Source organism: Pelophylax lessonae, assembly GCF_965119305.1.
Source record: "Pelophylax lessonae genome assembly, chromosome: 7".
NCBI classification, from domain to species: Eukaryota; Metazoa; Chordata; class Amphibia; order Anura; family Ranidae; genus Pelophylax; species Pelophylax lessonae.
In genome coordinates this window covers 69,798,550-69,816,214 of record NC_138774.1, presented here as the reverse complement: position 1 = coordinate 69,816,214, position 17,665 = coordinate 69,798,550, and the positions used below count along the sequence as shown (strand labels likewise).

Below are 17,665 nucleotides of genomic sequence, written 5' to 3'. Positions count from 1 at the left end.
TCACTGGGCTCAGGTCAGGGCAAAAAGATTGTGCACTGCACCCCCACACAATAAAATCAATGTAGATCACTGTCTGATTAAAGAAGATTCTTCCTATTCTTTCCCTGAAAACAATCTCCAGCCTGCCCCTACAATAATCTCCTATCTCTCCCTCAGCAGCATCAGGAATCTGTCCCTAGTATAGTTAGAGCAGAGTGACGCGCAGCGCTATGTGACTCCAGCTTATATAGAGGCTGGGTCACATGCTGCACTGGCCAATCACAACCATGCCATTAGTAGGCATGGCTGTGATGGCTTCTAAGGGCACACTAGTTAAACGCTTGCTGATTGGCTGCCTTGCAGCTGTTGAAACCGCGCCATTAAAACCACGCCAAAACAACCGAACAACGGACTGTATCCCGAACATACAGTGAAATGTTCGGGTCCATGTCTGGGTACCGAATACCCAAAAGTCCAGTACGATCCAGAACAATACAGTCCGTGTTCGCTCAACCCTACTCTCCTGTAATTAGTTGAGCAGTTTGTGATTGATTTGGGTTGTTCTCAGTTTCACCGGCTGCAGGTTTGTTTGCTTCCCCCATGCCTTCTGGAGGATTCTAGAATGTAGTGGGCTGGATGAAGCAAATCAGTAGCTGAGAATTTATGTTGTCTCAGCCAATCCTTGGGGAGGGTAACCAGATGGTGGCTGGGATTGTGATGCAAAAGTCTGAAGCCTGGAGCTGCCTTGTTCTTTTCCATGAGAAGAAGTCACCAGCCTGAAGTGGCAGAGCTGGGGGGGGGGGGGGGGGCACATACTTGGGCATCCAAGTATCCAGGGGCACTGTGAGTATAAACTCAAAAAAGGGGATCCTGGTGACTGCTGCTGTTGATATCTTTAACCTACTAATACTAGTGCTTGCCTGGCCTGGGTGTTCCAGTATTGTCCATTTTCTGGGCTACTGCTGGAGGAGCCGCTCTGAGAAGTAGTGTGACAGTCAATAGTGTCCTCAATCTTCTGCTTAGTGCCCATGGAGTATCCCACGCTCCCATGCCCTATCCAAGTTAATCAGCAATACATGTAATAGGCAGCCCCTAGACTGTTTATTAATCCAGTAGAGTGACTGTTGCTGTGTGTCTGGCTGTCATTGCAAGAACCTGGGACAAATCTAGTGGCCCTTGCGGGGATGAGCACTACATTAAATAGAAGCACATTAGGCCCTATCCACACAGTCCCAGCTTTTCTTGAACCTGTACAATTCTTTTTAAAAATATAAATCTCTATTAACAGCTAAGTGAAAAGTACGGACCTGTGTATACACTCTACCTGTCCAAATATCGAGCGATCGTGCTGATTGGCTATGATGCTGTGAAGGAGGCTCTGGTTGATCACGGAGATGTGTTCAGTGACAGAGGAGATACAGATCTATCACAATTATTCTTTAAGGATTTTGGTAAGATCCTAAAAACAAAATAATTATCTCAAACTGGTATCATGCATGTTTTTACTAGAGATTAACTTGTTTATATGTGCCTTGTTAATGCATTTGCACCATACAAACCAACTGCAATCATTTAGAATTAGTTTAAAGACAGTCATTAAAACTGTAATTATTCTAACTCAAAGGTCAGATTAAAGCTATTAAAAGGCACACTCTATTTAAAGTTATACATTTAAAATGGAAGCACATATGAGGAACCCAAACTTCTCTTTTATTTTATATTGGCTAGTCAGCAGATTGGCAAGCTGAACTACGTTTAAAACCATCACCTATTAGAATCTTCTTTTCTTGTCTGGCAAAGCACTTAAGTTGTTTTTTTGGGAGAAGAGGGGGGGTCATAGGATCAGACACCAAAACAAAAAAAGTGCCGGCACACCAAAATGATTACTCTGCCCTTTCGAAAAACAAATATATCCCTGAAAATGACAGGCAGAGAGTCATCATCCTGTTCTCAGTTATGCAGGAACCTATTGGATTGAAGCAATGCACACTCAATTCACTTTTTATGAGTAGCATGAATGATAAGTGGTCATGTAGTTTCTATTACAAACCCTCTGCATGATCAAGTGATTTGCTAAAACTCTTTATTAGGAACATAGTATATAGACAAAGTTTGCTGAAATGTGGTCGTCCAATTTTTCAGGGCTCAGGAAGAATCTCGTAATTAGATCCAAACTAAACACACTGTAATAAACTGGCTTGAGAAAAGCTGAATTCTCATTGACTGGTGTAGATTCTGCTAGCCAGCATAAGTCAATGTAAATCCACTTCATCCCAGTCTAGGTTATTAAGGTTGACCTTGGCTGTACATTTTTTTTTCCCTAGCTAATAAAGGTTAATAATAAATCTCTTGATCATGTAACTGTTTATTTTAAGTGCACCGCCCCAACAACCACTAATTGTCCATCTGATAGAATGGATCTGATTGAGCAGCCTGGGACTAAAAAAATGGTCATCATACTGTATGTGACCCTCCCCACAAGGGTACCACAAGTACCCATGCATTTTCCAACAAGTTTAAAGAGTACTATTAGGAGAAGATTTTTTTTTACCCCAAGGTGTACCTATAAATTGGCTATCCTTAACAGAGTATCATAACTACACATCAATATAGAGGCAAATTTGGGCCTTGTAAATTCAGCATAAGGCATCTGTGATATTCTATTAGGAAGGTAGAAATCAAAGATAAAAAGCCTATAACGCATTAAATGTTAGATTCACCTAGAGGCCTATGTCCAATAAACAAGCAATTAATATCTACTTCCTGAATTCATGAAGGATATTTTTATGGCCATCATTAGAATCAATACATTTTCTATTAGGTGTATGGGCTCCACAACTCATAAAACACACAAGTCACTGTGCACAACATCTTATTTTTCTAAAATTTAAATAGCACATACATTTTACTTACCACTTTAAAGAGTACATAGAATTTAATGATTGCACCCTCAGCCTTCCACATCCAGACAGGAATGTAACAGAGTTAAAAATAAGTTAGCTCTCTTTAAAGTGGCAATAGGTTCTTTAAACTTTGGGGTAGATCATTAGAGATTCAGCTTAAAGTACAGTCATAATAGATTAGATAGAGTAATGGAGGGTTATAACTCATGTATGGTTTATTTTTGCCATCTATGTCACATTGGGGAGATTTTCCTTAATTTCATGTCCCATAGCAAAAACAGGAAATTTGGAATTTTCTTTTACTTTCACTTTCGGTGATAATGGTATACAGGGGAAATAAAGAGGGTAAATCTCCCAGACAGGTGTTCTAACCCATCTCCACTCTATCCAAAACTGAAATAAAAGTTTTGCCTTTAGTTACACCATAATCATTTTTTATATTGTTTTAATAAAGGACAATTAAAATGGTGCAAGAAAATATTCACAGAAAATATGCCAAAAAAGACAAAACAGAAAATGTGCAACAGTAAAATAAACAGGACTAACAGAGAAAGGCACCTAAGAAAGTTCAATTCATTGAGTGCTGAAGACACTCATTCAGTGGTCTCCACTGTGTTTTTAAATATATGTATGTATGTAGTGTGTATTTTGTTACTAGACAGAATTTACAAGGGATCCTTTATGGTAAACATTTTTCCAGACTCTGCTAAGTACTGTTTATGACAGTGATAGAAGTTTGCTTTACATTTTGTATTTTTTTTTTATAGTTTCACAAGTTTTTGTCACATTTCATATTTATTTAGTGGTTGAATTCACTTTAAGGGGAAGCAGCTAAAAATATTTTGAGGATTGGCCCGCTTTATATAATATATACCGGTATATTTTACTTTCTAAAGTATAAGTTCATTTTTAAAAAAAATGAAAAGGTGAACTAACGCCCTACATCCTCCCCAACCCCCTCCTCGGGTCCTGCTGTATTTACCTCTATAGGTGATGAGATTTCCGCAGCTGTTGTGGAGGTTCAGGGATTTGAAATCCCTGCTCCTCTCCTCCTTCCTTCTGCAGGGCTTCCGGGATGGGCCAGGGGGATTCTGATTGGTCGCTGCCAGCACAGAAAATCTCTCTGATTTATAGAAGTGAGAGAAAGGTGGGGATCTCCAATCCCCAGACCACTACACCGGCTGCATGGGCACTGACAGCTCATCACTCATCTCCATGTAAGTACTGCGGGGACTGGGGAGGTGGGGGTAAGGAGGATGTAGGGCACATTTGTCAAACACAAGGCCTGCTAGCCGAGTCTGGACCTCCAGGCCATTTCATATGGCCCTCGCTCCTCTCTTGCATCCGCATTTTCTCTGCCCTCATCTTGTCTCAGCAGTTGGCAGGAGAGAGGAGGACAGAACTCCTCTGCCTGATTTTACACTTCTCCATGCAATCGCGGAGAGGCTCCTCTCTGCCCCCAATTTCAGAAGTCAGCAGCAGAGAGGAACTTTATTGGAGACTGCTCAGACAGAACACTATGGAAAAACCATGTTCTGTCTGAGCAGTCTCCAATAAAGTTTTTTGTGAATGATGCCAGTGGTGTGCAGCCCTCCTTTTTCAGACTTGCATCATCTACTACAGAAGTGTAAGTGGGCTCCGTGTCAATCTGCAACTGCCCTTCACAGCTTAAGTCTTAAGTTATTACTTAAACCAATAATAATTGAGTGCAGAGGAAATAATTTAATATGGTAAAGAGTAGATACATTTACAGTATATAATCTTACAGATACAACTGGCCCTTTAAGGGCAACCAGAATGCTGATGGGGCCCGCAGTGAAATTGAGTTTGACAACCCTGATGTAGGGTGTTAATTCTAAAAAGATAAACAAATCCTTTAAATTATTCGTATACTGTATTTTCATCAGTGGCGTCGGCAGGGGGGGGCTGACAGGGGCTATAGCCCCGAGTGTTCCTCTGAAAAGCCCCGGGTCTCCTTTGCATGTAAAATAACTATTAGCCCCGAGTCTCCCTGAGCCTCGCCCTCCTCCACCCTGTGCTGGCTGCTGGGCGGCCCTCACCTACTTGTTCCTGGCCTACTGCGAGCCGCGGACACACTGGTTGCTCAGGTGACACAGCAGCCAGAGTGTGCGGCGGCTCAGAGAATTCCACCTCCGTGCCTAGAACTCAGACTCCACCCACCGGCCAGGCAGTCACCTCCCTCTTCTGCAGGCACTGGCGCCGTTTCCAGTCAGGCAGGACATGTGCTCACCAGCCACCAGGACCAGGAGTCGGACTGGGACCAGGTAGGTCTCTGTGCATTAATTACCCCCCCCCCCCTCCCCCTCCCCCTCCTTAGTAAGTGTCCTCAGTATCTCAGTCCCTATGGTCTGCACTCTGTCATTAATATCCTCAATTACTAAACAGCACACCAGATAAACTAGGATCTCCCTGTGTAAGGATGAATGGATGGATGGATGTGGAGTACATTTTCTGCATTAACCCTGCCATTGCTGGATGGTGTTTACAAGACTCCCAGTGTCATTAGTTACTATAACTGAGTAATCTCCAAAGTTACTATTTATTATATAGCACATCAGATTAGCTAGGATGGATGGATGGTGGAATGTTTCTCTGCATTAACCCTGCCATTGCTGGATGGTGTCTGGCAGGCTCCCAACGTCATTTGTTTCTACAAATAAATCTGAGTAGATTCCATGAACCATCAGTTAGTACTAAAATAATACTACCATGAACCTTCACTTCAGTTACTACAAGTGACCCTGACAACACTCCTATGTTATTAACATAAGGACCCCGATCAGTTGTTTCCTTACACCCAGGTAGTAGGGGGTCCCCATTACCCCTGTGGTCTGCACTCTGTCATTAATAACCCCATATTTATACAGCACACCAGTTAAACTGGGATCCCCCTCTATATGGATGGATGGTGGAGTATGTGTTCTGCATTAACCTTTAAAGAACTTCCACTTCCTTCTATCTGGCCTAGAACAAAATGTCATTGAGCCCCACTGCCTCATGGGATCTCTAATATCTGCTGTTGGGCACAAGCCCCCCACAAGGTTTCACACGTGCACAGATGCACCTCAGGTGTGCTAGGATGTGTTCCTGTGTGTGACCAGCCCAGGAGCAAAACACCCTCAGGATTTGGTGCAAGAAACGCCCCCCGTGTGTAGAGATGTGCAGCAGGTCTCTGTCATATCCTAAAGAACCAGCAGGGACCTGCTACACACCCACGCATGTGCAAGATATTCAAATTCTGCTAAAGGCTGGGCTAGGCTCACACAAAATCACATGAATTCCCAACCCACAGGTACCCCAAACAATTTAGTGTAAGCGGAACTGCATGGTGCCGCAGCGATGCGATTCAGTCGGGCCCGTTTTTTTTTTTTTTTAACCACTTGCCTACTTGGCACCTTTACCCCCTTTCTGCCCAGGCCAATTTCAGCACTGCCGCACTTTGAATGACAATTATGCAGTCATGCAACACTGTACCCAAAAAAAATTGTTATCATTTTTAATTTTTTGGGAGACAGATAGAGCTTTGGTTAAATTAGCCTCAGGACCTGTGCAATTCATATGTGTTTGGTTTTAGCCCCTGTTCACACTGGTGCCATTTGCCATGCGATTTGACAGTTCCAAATCGTATGACAAGTCGCATCCCATTGTCAGCAATGCAACCGTTCAAATTGCTGTGACTTGTGTCGCAACGACTTTGAAAAAGGCTCCTGCACTACTTTTTTTTTTCCGGTTTCATTGCAACATGCATAGACTTCTGTTCAACAAAGTCGCAATAAAATTGCAAATGCGATTTCAAAGCCACACCAGTGTGAACCATGACTAAAAGAAGGATGGGGTGGCAACCCTGGTCACTGTTTGTTTTCTCACGGCGGCCCTCTGCCACCATAGTCCCATTCTGGAGCCTGTTCGATGGAGTGACACAATAGGAGCAAAATGAAGGGCCAATCACAGCAGCCCTTTACCATGTGATCAAATGATCATGGGAGTAAAGAGAAGCTGGTTATCGCCTTTTTTTAGCAGGAGAAGAAAAAATAGCTTTTTGAGGAGAAAAGAAGAAAGCTGTTAACCGACTTCTGTTAAAGGGACATCAGTCCCAACATTGCCCACCAGTGCTGCTAATCAGTGTCCACCAGTGCCACCTATCAGTGCTGCTAATCAGTTCCTACCCTCTCCTCTCCATGTCTGACCCTCTCCTCTCCTCTATTCTCCTCTCCATGTCTGACCCTCTCCTCTCCTCTATTCTCCTCTCCATGTCTGACCCTCTCCTCTCCTCTCCATGTCTGACCCTCTCCTCTCCTCTATTCTCCTCTCCATGTCTGACCCTCTCCTCTCCTCTATTCTCCTCTCCATGTCTGACCCTCTCCTCTCCTCTCTTCTACTCTCCTCTTCTCTCCATGTCTGACCCTCTCCTTTCCTTTCCTCTCTTCTCCTTTGCATGTCTGACCCTCTCCTCTCCATGTCTGACCCTCTCTTCTCTTCTCCATGTCTGACCCTCTCCTCTCCATGTCTGACCATCTCCTCTTCTCTCCATGTCTGACCCTCTCCTTTCCTCTCTTCTCCTCTCCATGTCTGACCCTCTCCTCTCCATGTCTGACCCTCTCTTCTCTTCTCTTCTCCATGTCTGACCCTCTCCTCTCCATGTCTGACCATCTCCTCTTCTCTCCATGTCTGACCCTCTCCTTTCCTCTCTTCTCCTCTCCATGTCTGACCCTCTCCTCTCCTCTCCTCTCCTCTCCTCTCTTCTCTCCATGTCTGACCCTCTCCTCTCCTCTCTTCTCCTCTCCCATGTGTGACCCTCTCCTCTCCTCTCTCCTCTCCATGTCTGACCCTCTCCTCTCCTCTCCTTGTCTGACCCTCTCCTCTTCTCCTCTCCATGCCTGACCCTCTCAATGTCTGACCCTCCCCTCTCCTCTCCATGTCTGACCCTCTCCTCTCCTCTCTTCTCCTCTCCATGTCTGACCCTCTCTTTTCCTCTCCATGTCTGACCCTCTCCTCTCATGTCTGACCCTCTCCATGTCTGACCCTCTCCTCTCATGTCTGACCCTCTCCTCTTCTCTCCATGTCTGACCCTCTCCTCTCCATGTCTGACCCTCTCCTCTCCTCTTCTCTCTTCTCTCCACGTCTGACCCTCTCCTCTCCATGTCTGACCCTCTCCTCTCCTCTCTTCTCCTCTCCATGTCTGACCCTCTCTTCTCCTCTCCATGTCTGACCCTCTCCTCTCCTCTCATGTCTGACCCTCTCCTCTCCATGTCTGACCCTCTCCTCTCCTCTCATGTCTGACCCTCTCCTCTTCTCCTCTCCTCTCCATGTCTGACCCTCTCCTCTCCTCTCCTCTCCATGTCTGACCCTCTCCTCTTCTCTCCATGTCTGACCCTCTCCTCTCCATGTCTGACCCTCTCCTCTCCTCTCCTCTCCATGTCTGACCCTCTCCTCTCTTCTCCTCTCCATGTCTGACCCTCTCCTCTCCATGTCCGACCCTCTCCTCTCCATGTCCGACCCTCTCCTCTCCATGTCTGACCCTCTCCTCTCATGTCTGACCCTCTCCTCTCCATATCTGACCCTCTCCTCTCTTCTCTTCTCCTCTCCTCTCCATGTCTGACCCTCTCCTCTCCTCTCTTCTACTCTCCTCTTCTCCCCATGTCTGACCCTCTCCTTTCCTTTCCTCTCTTCTCCTTTGCATGTCTGACCCTCTTCTCTCCATGTCTGACCCTCTTCTCTCCTCTCATCTCTTCTCCTCTCCATGTCTGACCCTCTCCTCTCCTCTCTTCTACTCTCCTCTTCTCTCCATGTCTGACCCTCTCCTTTCCTTTCCTCTCTTCTCCTTTGCATGTCTGACCCTCTCCTCTCCATGTCTGACCCTCTCTTCTCTTCTCTTCTCCATGTCTGACCCTCTCCTCTCCATGTCTGACCATCTCCTCTTCTCTCCATGTCTGACCCTCTCCTTTCCTCTCTTCTCCTCTCCATGTCTGACCCTCTCCTCTCCTCTCTTCTCCATGTCTGACCCTCTCCTCTCCATGTCTGACCCTCTCTTCTCTTCTCTTCTCCATGTCTGACCCTCTCCTCTCCATGTCTGACCCTCTCTTCTCTTCTCTTCTCCATGTCTGACCCTCTCCTCTCCATGTCTGACCATCTCCTCTTCTCTCCATGTCTGACCCTCTCCTCTCCATGTCTGACCCTCTCCTCTCCATGTCTGACCCTCTCCTCTCTTTTACTCTCCTTGTCTGACCCTCTCCTCTACTCTCTTCTCCTCTCCTCTCCATGTCTGACCCTTTCCTCTCTTCTCCTCTTCTCTCCACATCTGACCCTCTCCTCTCTTATCCTCTCCATGTCTGACCCTCTCCTCTCCTCACCTCTCCTCTCTTCTCCTCTCCATGTCTGACCTTCTCCTCTCCTCTCCATGCTTGCCCCACTCCTCTCCATGTCTGACCCTCTCCTCTCCATGTCTGACCCTCTCTTCTCCTCTCCTCTCCTCTCCTCTCCATGTCTGACCCTCTCCTCTCCATGTCTGACCCTCTCTTCTCCTCTCCTCTCCTCTCCTCTCCTCTCCTCTCCTCTCCATGTCTGACCCTCTCTTCTCCTCTCCTCTCCTCTCCTCTCCTCTCCTCTCCTCTCCTCTCCTCTCCTCTCCTCTCCTCTCCTCTCCTCTCCATGTCTGACCCTCTCTTCTCCTCTCCTCTCCATGTCTGACCTTCTCCTCTCCATGTTTGACCCTCTCCTCTCCATGTCTGACCCTCTCCTCTCTTTTACTCTCCTTGTCTGACCCTCTCCTCTACTCTCTTCTCCTCTCCTCTCCATATCTGACCCTTTCCTCTCTTCTCCTCTTCTCTCCACATCTGACCCTCTCCTCTCTTATCCTCTCCATGTCTGACCCTCTCCTCTCCTCTCCTCTCTTCTCTCCATGTCTGACCCTCTCCTCTCCTCTCTTCTCCTCTCCATGTCTGACCTTCTCCTCTCCTCTCCATGCTTGCCCCACTCCTCTCCATGTCTGACCCTCTCCTCTCCATGTCTGACCCTCTCTTCTCCTCTCCTCTCCTCTCCTCTCCTCTCCATGTCTGACCCTCTCTTCTCCTCTCCTCTCCTCTACTCTCCATGTCTGACCCTCTCCTCTCCATGTCTGACCCTCTCTTCTCCTCTCCTCTCCATGTCTGACCTTCTCCTCTCCATGTTTGACCCTCTCCTCTCCATGTCTGACCTCTCCTCTTTATCCCACCCCATGTCTGACCCTTGACTGAGGGGGGGCATTAGGTGGAGCTTGGGAGGTACTTTTAAATGTGGGAGGAGCTTGGGCGGGACTTCCTTTAAAATGTGGGAGGGGTTATCAAATTTACCTTCGGGCTGAAGCCCCTGGTCTTTTTCCCACCTAGCAACGCCCCTGATTTTCATACTGTAAGTATAAACCCACACAAAGACAGTGAGAGCCCACAACCTCCATGCTGATAGTATCCCTTCTGAGATTCATGCAATACAAAAGGAGTCAATAGATCATTGTTTAAAATGTGTGAATTTTAAGGGGCCTTCAAGAGCGATATGTATAAAACCTTTCAAATTTTTTAGGGGTCATTATGAGCAATGGAGAGAGATGGAAGACGCTGCGTCGCTTTTCCCTGACAACGCTGAGAAATTTTGGGATGGGGAAACGGAGTGTGGAGGAAAGGATCCAGGAGGAAGCTCAGTGTCTCAGGGACAGATTTATGAAGATCAAAGGCAGGTGGAAATAATGCTGAAATTGCACAATGGTGACCCCAAACTCACTTTTTTTTTTTTTTTAATCTTTTAATTGTTTTCAACAAAGCAACAACATACAAACATTTGGTGCATAAGGTTCACTGACCAGCCTCGCCACACACGGCCATTGGCTGAAAAAAAAGACATTCATACAAGCAAGAGGGGGCGCCCACGCAGGGGCGGATCAGCCATGGCAACAACATTACTAACATAATAGCGTATGACATGAGACCAACCCGGCACCCACAACGGAGACCCGTCGAGTCCCTTCGGTATCTAATCAGTTCCCGGGTCACCCCCACCCAGGCATTCAGCAAGCAGCGGGATTAAGGAGTCCGCCAACCACTTGGCCCAGACCCTGTCATGTTTCTTGGGGCAACCTCTATGAACGTAGGTGTCCTTATATAGTGGTATCACCGAATCCACCAGCGCCCTCCACCGCCGGAGTGTGGGGGGGGGGGACCGTTGTTTCCAGTGGAGAACAATATTCTTCCTGGCGTATAACATAAGGAGGCCTAGGAGAGTGCGGTCTGCCACTCTAGGCAGCAGATCGTCCAGAAGGCCCAGTAAAGCTATCCGTGGCGAGGGGTCGATCGAGACCTGCAGAATGCCATCTGCAGCCGCGAACACCCGCGACCAATAGTCTGCCAAAGCCGGGCAGGTCCAAAAGATATGTATAAAGTCCCCAGGAGTGCTGCCGCAGCGCCAGCATTCCGGGGGGTGGGAGCCATGAATCTTATGTAAGCGATGAGGAGTGAGATATGCCCGGTGGGCAATCTTATACTGTACCATGCGGTCCCTAAACGAGACCAGTATCTTGAATGGGGAGGCCCACATCTGTTGCCAGTCCTCCGCGTCCAAGTCCGGAACATCCCGGGTCTCCCTTTTACATGAAATTACCCAAGCTATTGATGTACACTATACATTTTCTAACACCATCTTCAAAAATCCCTATTTCCAAGCTGGTGTAACAGTATCATCGAATATGCTAATGACTATCTGGATTATACAGTATCTTTGGTATGAGATGTGTTATTAAAAAAAAAAAAGTCTGAGCATTTATGGGGCTGAGATATGGGGATCTTTGTAATTTTTGGGCTGCTAATGATTGACAGCTGCCTCTGAAATCTCAGCAGTACACAGTAGGAACTCATTTATAATGAATTAACCTCAGGTTTGCACCTTATATGATGTGAGGAGTTCAGACTGTATAATCCTAAAAAATCTTTTGGAAAAATTACTCCTATCCGCTAACTCACAGTATGGTACCTAGTTGGAATAGAATTTCACAGAGGCAATTAATATGTCAGCTGTTTCTGGTAAACACTGGCAAACATCATGGAAAGCCAACTTAATTAACAATGTACAGTATATTACTAAATAATTTCAAAGAACAATTTCTTCTGTGCTTTATAGCTGAACTTGAGCTTTAAAGTAGATCTATAGGAAAATCCCGTCAGATTTTTTTTTTGTCATCTGTGTCCCATTTGGGAGATTTCACTTCCTGTCTCATAGCCAAACATGAAGTTGGAAGAAATCCCTGTAAATTAGGGAGCCATGTCATCTGCTGGTATTTGTACACTGTGTTTTATCAAGTCCAAAGTCAGCGCAGCCCTCTACCAGGAAATTCTAGAGCACTTCATGCTTCCCTCTGATGACCATCTTTATGGAGATGCTGATTTAATTTTCTAGCAGGACTTGGCCCCTGCCCACACTGCCAAAAGTACTAATACCAGTTTAATGATCATGGTCTTCATTGGCCAGAAAACTTGCCTGATCTAAACCCCATAGAGAATTTGTGGGGTATTGTCAAGAGGAAGATGAGAGAGCAACCTGGGCTTCCATAACCATAATCAGCAGTGTCACAGGCTGATCGCCTCCATGTCAGGCCGCATTTATGCAGTAAATCATTCAAAAGGAGCCCAGACCAAGTATTAAGTGCATACTATACTATACCTGAACGCACTTTCAGTAAGCCAACATTTCTGTATTATAAATCCTTTTTTCTTTTGGTCTTTTGTAATATTCAAATTTTTTGAGATACTGAATTATGGGATTTCACTAGCTGTAAGCCATATTCATCAAAATTTAAATAAAGAAATGATCGAAACATATCACTCTGTATGTAACGCATCTACAGTATCCTACAAAAGTGAGTACACCCCTCACATTTTTGTAAATATTTTATTATATCTTTTCATGTGACAACACTGAAGAAATGACACCTTGCTACAATGTAAAGCAGTGAGTGTACAGCTTGTATAACAGTGTAAATTTGCTGTCTTCTGAAAATAACTCAACACACAGCCATTAAATTCTAAACCACTGGCAACAAAAGTGAGTTCACCCCTACGTGAAAATGTCCAAATTCGGCCCAATTAGCCATTTTCCCTCCCCGGTGTCATGTGTCTCATTAGTGTTACAAGGTCTCAGGTGTGATTGGGGAGCAGGTGTGTTAAATTTGGTGTTATCACTCTCACTCTCTCATACTGGTCACTGGAAGCTCAACATGGCCCCTCATGGCAAAAAACTCTAAGCATCTGAAAAAAAAAATGTTGGGTGGGGGGCGTGGTCGCCGTGTAGCTGCATGGATGTCTGAGATCGCAGCTCCGCCAGACCAGGGAAGCAATCGGCACACATCGGCATCCCTACGGCACTTACTACTCTTTTTTCCGGGCGTACGGATAGAGGAGATCCACCTTCACACCCGATGGCTCGGAAGAAGAAGGAAACCGGCCATCTGCGGCAACTCCAGCATTTCTTCCTGGCCCAGGAGAAGCAGCGCAGCCAAAATGGCGGCGGCAGCGGCGGATCTCCGGCCTCCTCCAGCGGGTCCTCTCAGCCGTCACCCAGCACCATCGGCTCAGAAGGCAGGGCAGCCTAGATCTCAAGCGGCATCCACCCCGCTGTCAAGGAGCCCAGTGAAGAGCAAGCCTCGGCTGTCGGAGGACTCGCCAGCGGCAGAGGTAAGCCAAGGAGGGAACTCCTCTATGGACTCCACTAGGGAGCTATCTCCCAATGTAGACACCTTTCCCACGAGTGACCGCCCGGTCTCAGAACCACGGCTGAAGGACATGATGATGTCCCTGCGTGCTTCCATGCACGCTGACTTCATGGAGTGTGTCCGCTCCTTCAAGGTGGAAGTGCAGGCCTTAGGCGGCCGCATGGACAGGGTGGAGACCAAGATGGGGGAATTCGCTGCCTCTCACAACGAACTCATTGATGCCCATTATAACCACGAGGATGAGATAGAGCAGCTGAAGTCTAAGATGGCTGACATGGAGGACCGCTCTAGGCGGAACAATGTGAAGCTTAGAGGGGTTCCAGAAACCGTGCACCCCGGGGACTTAGACCAATATGCAAAAGATCTTATTCTGTCTGTTCTCCCGAATACCCCAATATCTGAACTCATAATCGACAGAATACATCGTCTCCCTAAGCCCTCATATCTGCCGGATGATGTACCCCGTGATGTCATCATGAGGGTTCACTTCTACCATGTCAAGGACAATTTGATGTCTGCCTTTAGGAAGAAAACCCTGATATCAGAACCCTACTCCAGGATCCAATTGTATGCCGACTTGTCGCAACACACATTGCAGAAAAGATGGGCACTACACCCACTTACGAAAATTCTGAGGAATCATTCAATCATCTACAGGTGGGGTTTCCCAGTGAAGCTGACTATCACACACCACAACAAGACGCATGTAGTTTCATCCATACAGGAGGGCCTGGACCTGCTGAGGTCATGGAACTTGCTTCCCGAGCAGGGCTCTGCTCCACAGGAACCCTTAGGCCGAATCTCCCCGATATCTGAGGAGTGGCACACTATTCCACACAAGAAGAAGGGAAAAAAATCATCTAAGGGATTGCCGTCCCCAGTCCAATCCGACAGATCGCCTTCCTAAGTCTGGTCACCATGACCACCTACTTACCCCCTGCAAACATGTGCAGTATACCTGCTCACAAGTTCGTTCTCTCTTTTGTAAACTTGCCTTGTAAATGTTATATTTGCTTTGTTGTTTCGTTGTTTTTTTTCTTTTCCTTTTTTGTCTTTTTTTTCTTGTTGGTCAGCAACACCACTGTGCAACAACTGGACTTTACGAGATCGTTACTGGAAACCACGGACCTTTGCTTCCCTACGCTGCGGATGGGGCCCTGGAGACCCTCTCTTCTACCCTTCAACTGTGAGTACACATCGGGCTGCCAGCTTAGCTCTTTTATTTTGACAACATGACCATCACAGTCACATCCCTGAATGTACATGTTCTCAACCACCCGGCCAAAAGGTCCTCTATGTGGAAGGAAGCATTGCTACTTAAAAGTGACCTTCTTTGCATCCAAGAGACCCACCTTCAGCAATCTCATCACCCTGCTGTGACTCACAGAAGTTTCCCACACATTTTCATGGCTTCAGCCCCGCAGAAGCGTAAAGGTGTACTTATCGCTATCCGTGACAGTGTTGCCTTTGCCTTGCATAAGCTCTTGGTGGACCCGAACGGCCGCTATGTGCTGCTGCAGTGTGAACTGAACAATGTCCCGTTTACAATACTTAATGCCTATGCTCCCAACACTTGCCAGCTGCAGTTTTGGAGGAAAATGTTCCGCATGTTAGATAAGCAGAAATATGGCTCGGTGGTGGTTTGCGGAGATTTCAATCTGACAGCTGATCCCAACTTAGACATCTCCTCGGCTCCTAAATGCCCACCACCTGCTCTGCAGTCACTTCTCTACGAAGCAGACCTGTTTGATGCCTGGAGGTGCCTGCACCCGGGTGAACGTGACTATACTATTCATTCTCATAGGCACAATGCATACTCCCGCATTGACATGATTCTGACTGACAAGCATCTCCTACAGAATGTTCGATGCTCGGATATCAACAACATCACGTGGTCGGACCACGCCCCGGTGACTGTGGCCTTACAAGAGTCGCGGTCTCCGGGACCTGCGTATCTATGGCGAGCTAATAGTCAGGTCTTGGAGTCTCCTCGGTTTGCCTCTCAGATTCGGGAGCATCTTGAGGAGTACTTCAGGCACAATGTGGGGTCGGTGGCGGATCCGACAATACTTTGGTGTGCCCATAAGGCATTCATAAGGGGCGTTCTTATTAAAATGTGTGCTCAACTTAAGAGGCAGAGGACGCGGCGCCTGGACAAACTCCTGGCTGAGATCTCCCGTTTGGAACCCCTCAACAAAATGTCCCCCTCTCCGCAACTGGCCCAACAGTTAAGAGACCATAGATCTACCCTGAGGGACTTACTGGTGGAACAGCAGGATAAATACTTTAGGGCTCTTAAACTGTCACACTACTCGGCTGGTAACAAGGCAGGGAAATTGTTAGCAAACAAATTGAGGGCCAAACGCGTTAAGAATAGAATAGCTTACCTTGTGGACCCTATCACTAACTCCAAGATAACTAACCCTCAAGAAATTGCTGACTCTTTTGCCAGTTATTATGAGTCCCTGTACAACCTCAAAAACGATCCTGATACCCCCCAACCCACGGAAACAATCATATCCTCTTTCCTGGACTCTGTTCGCTTGCCAGCCCTTAGTGCATCTCAACTGCAGGCTCTTAACGCCCCGATATCCACGGTTGAAGTGGAACGAGCCATATGCACACTGCCAACGGGGAAATCTCCGGGCCCTGATGGCCTCCCCAATCTTTATTACAAACAGTTTACATCAACCCTGAGCCCACACTTAGCCACGCTGTTCGCGGCCGCGGTGTCCTCTGCCTCTCTGCCTAATGAATTACTTCAAGCGTATGTTGTCACACTGCCCAAGCCGGGTAAAGAACCCACTTTCCTCCCTAATTTCAGACCAATATCGCTACTGAACACTGATGTGAAATTGTATGCCAAAGTACTGGCCCTTAGACTCCACCCGGTCTTGCCGGATCTCATAGATCCGGATCAGTCGGGCTTTGTCAGGGGCCGTCAGGCCTCAGATGCTACTAGGAGGGTGGTGGATAGGGCTGGATCTGGTCGGGTGCCTTCTCTGCTGCTCTCATTGGATGCAGAGAAGGCATTCGACAGAGTTCATTGGACATATATGAATCGAGTATTACAGAGATTTGGGTTTCAGGGTCCTATTCTAAGCGCAATATTGGCGTTGTACTCCAACCCCTCGGCGAAGGTCTACTCATCCAGCATGCTGTCAAGGTCCTTCTCCATCACGAATGGGACACGGCAGGGTTGCCCACTGTCGCCTTCCATCTTTAATTTGCTTATAGAGCCTCTGGCGGAGGCAGTTCGATCCTCCGCAAATATTAAGGGCCTCACTACCCCCACGCGCACCCATGTTATTAGTTTATTTGCAGACGACGTCATTATTTTCATGTCCGACCCTGAGAGGTCATTGGCGGCTACACATTCCTTGCTACAACAATTCAGCCTAGCCTCTTACTACAAGGCTAACTTTACGAAATCCTTGATATTACCGTTGGGCATACCACAGGCCTTATGTCGAAAGTTACAATCCTTATACCCCTACACTTGGAAACAAAATAGCATCCCGTACCTGGGAATTCAACTGACCCCCAAAGTAAACCTATTAGCTGATGCTAATTTCCCGCCTCTAGTGGCCAAAATTGAGAAGGAATGCTGCAGAATTTCCAACACAGAACTTACCTGGTCTGGCCGTCTTGCCTCGTTCAAGATGGTCCTCTTGCCCCAAATTTTATATGCATTTCGGACCTAAGTGATTCCGGTACCCCAGAAAATCATAACTTCCCTACAGGTAGCACTCAAGGGGCTGGTATGGAGGGGCAAGAGACCGAGAAGCGCCCATTCATACTTGATTAAGCACTGGTCTGCCGGGGGTATGGGCATGGTCGACATCAGAGACTACCTCTTGGCCTCACATTTGGCACAATTAACACACTGGGTGGCTCCTGGGTCTTCCACAGTGTGGAGCTCCATGGAAGCTGAGGTCTGCTCCCCCCTCCCCCTGCGGACGGTGCTCTTAGCGGACATATGGAGCCCGAGACCACTAATAGCGCTCCCCATTTCGTTCCAAGCCTCACTCCT

General features: G+C 47.0%; 1 protein-coding gene across 1 annotated transcript in view; it reads left to right on the top strand.

The window, feature by feature from the left end:
- LOC309560469 (uncharacterized protein) overlaps positions 1-17,665 on the top strand; it is a gene marked incomplete at its 3' end in the record, with an annotated part of 238,627 nt that overhangs the window by 33,099 nt on the left and 187,863 nt on the right. Inside the window, exons 2-3 of the mRNA XM_082264102.1 lie at positions 1,268-1,430; positions 10,458-10,607. Coding sequence (XP_082120228.1) covers positions 1,268-1,430; positions 10,458-10,607 — 313 coding nt within the window. The remainder of the gene's footprint in view (positions 1-1,267; positions 1,431-10,457; positions 10,608-17,665) is intronic.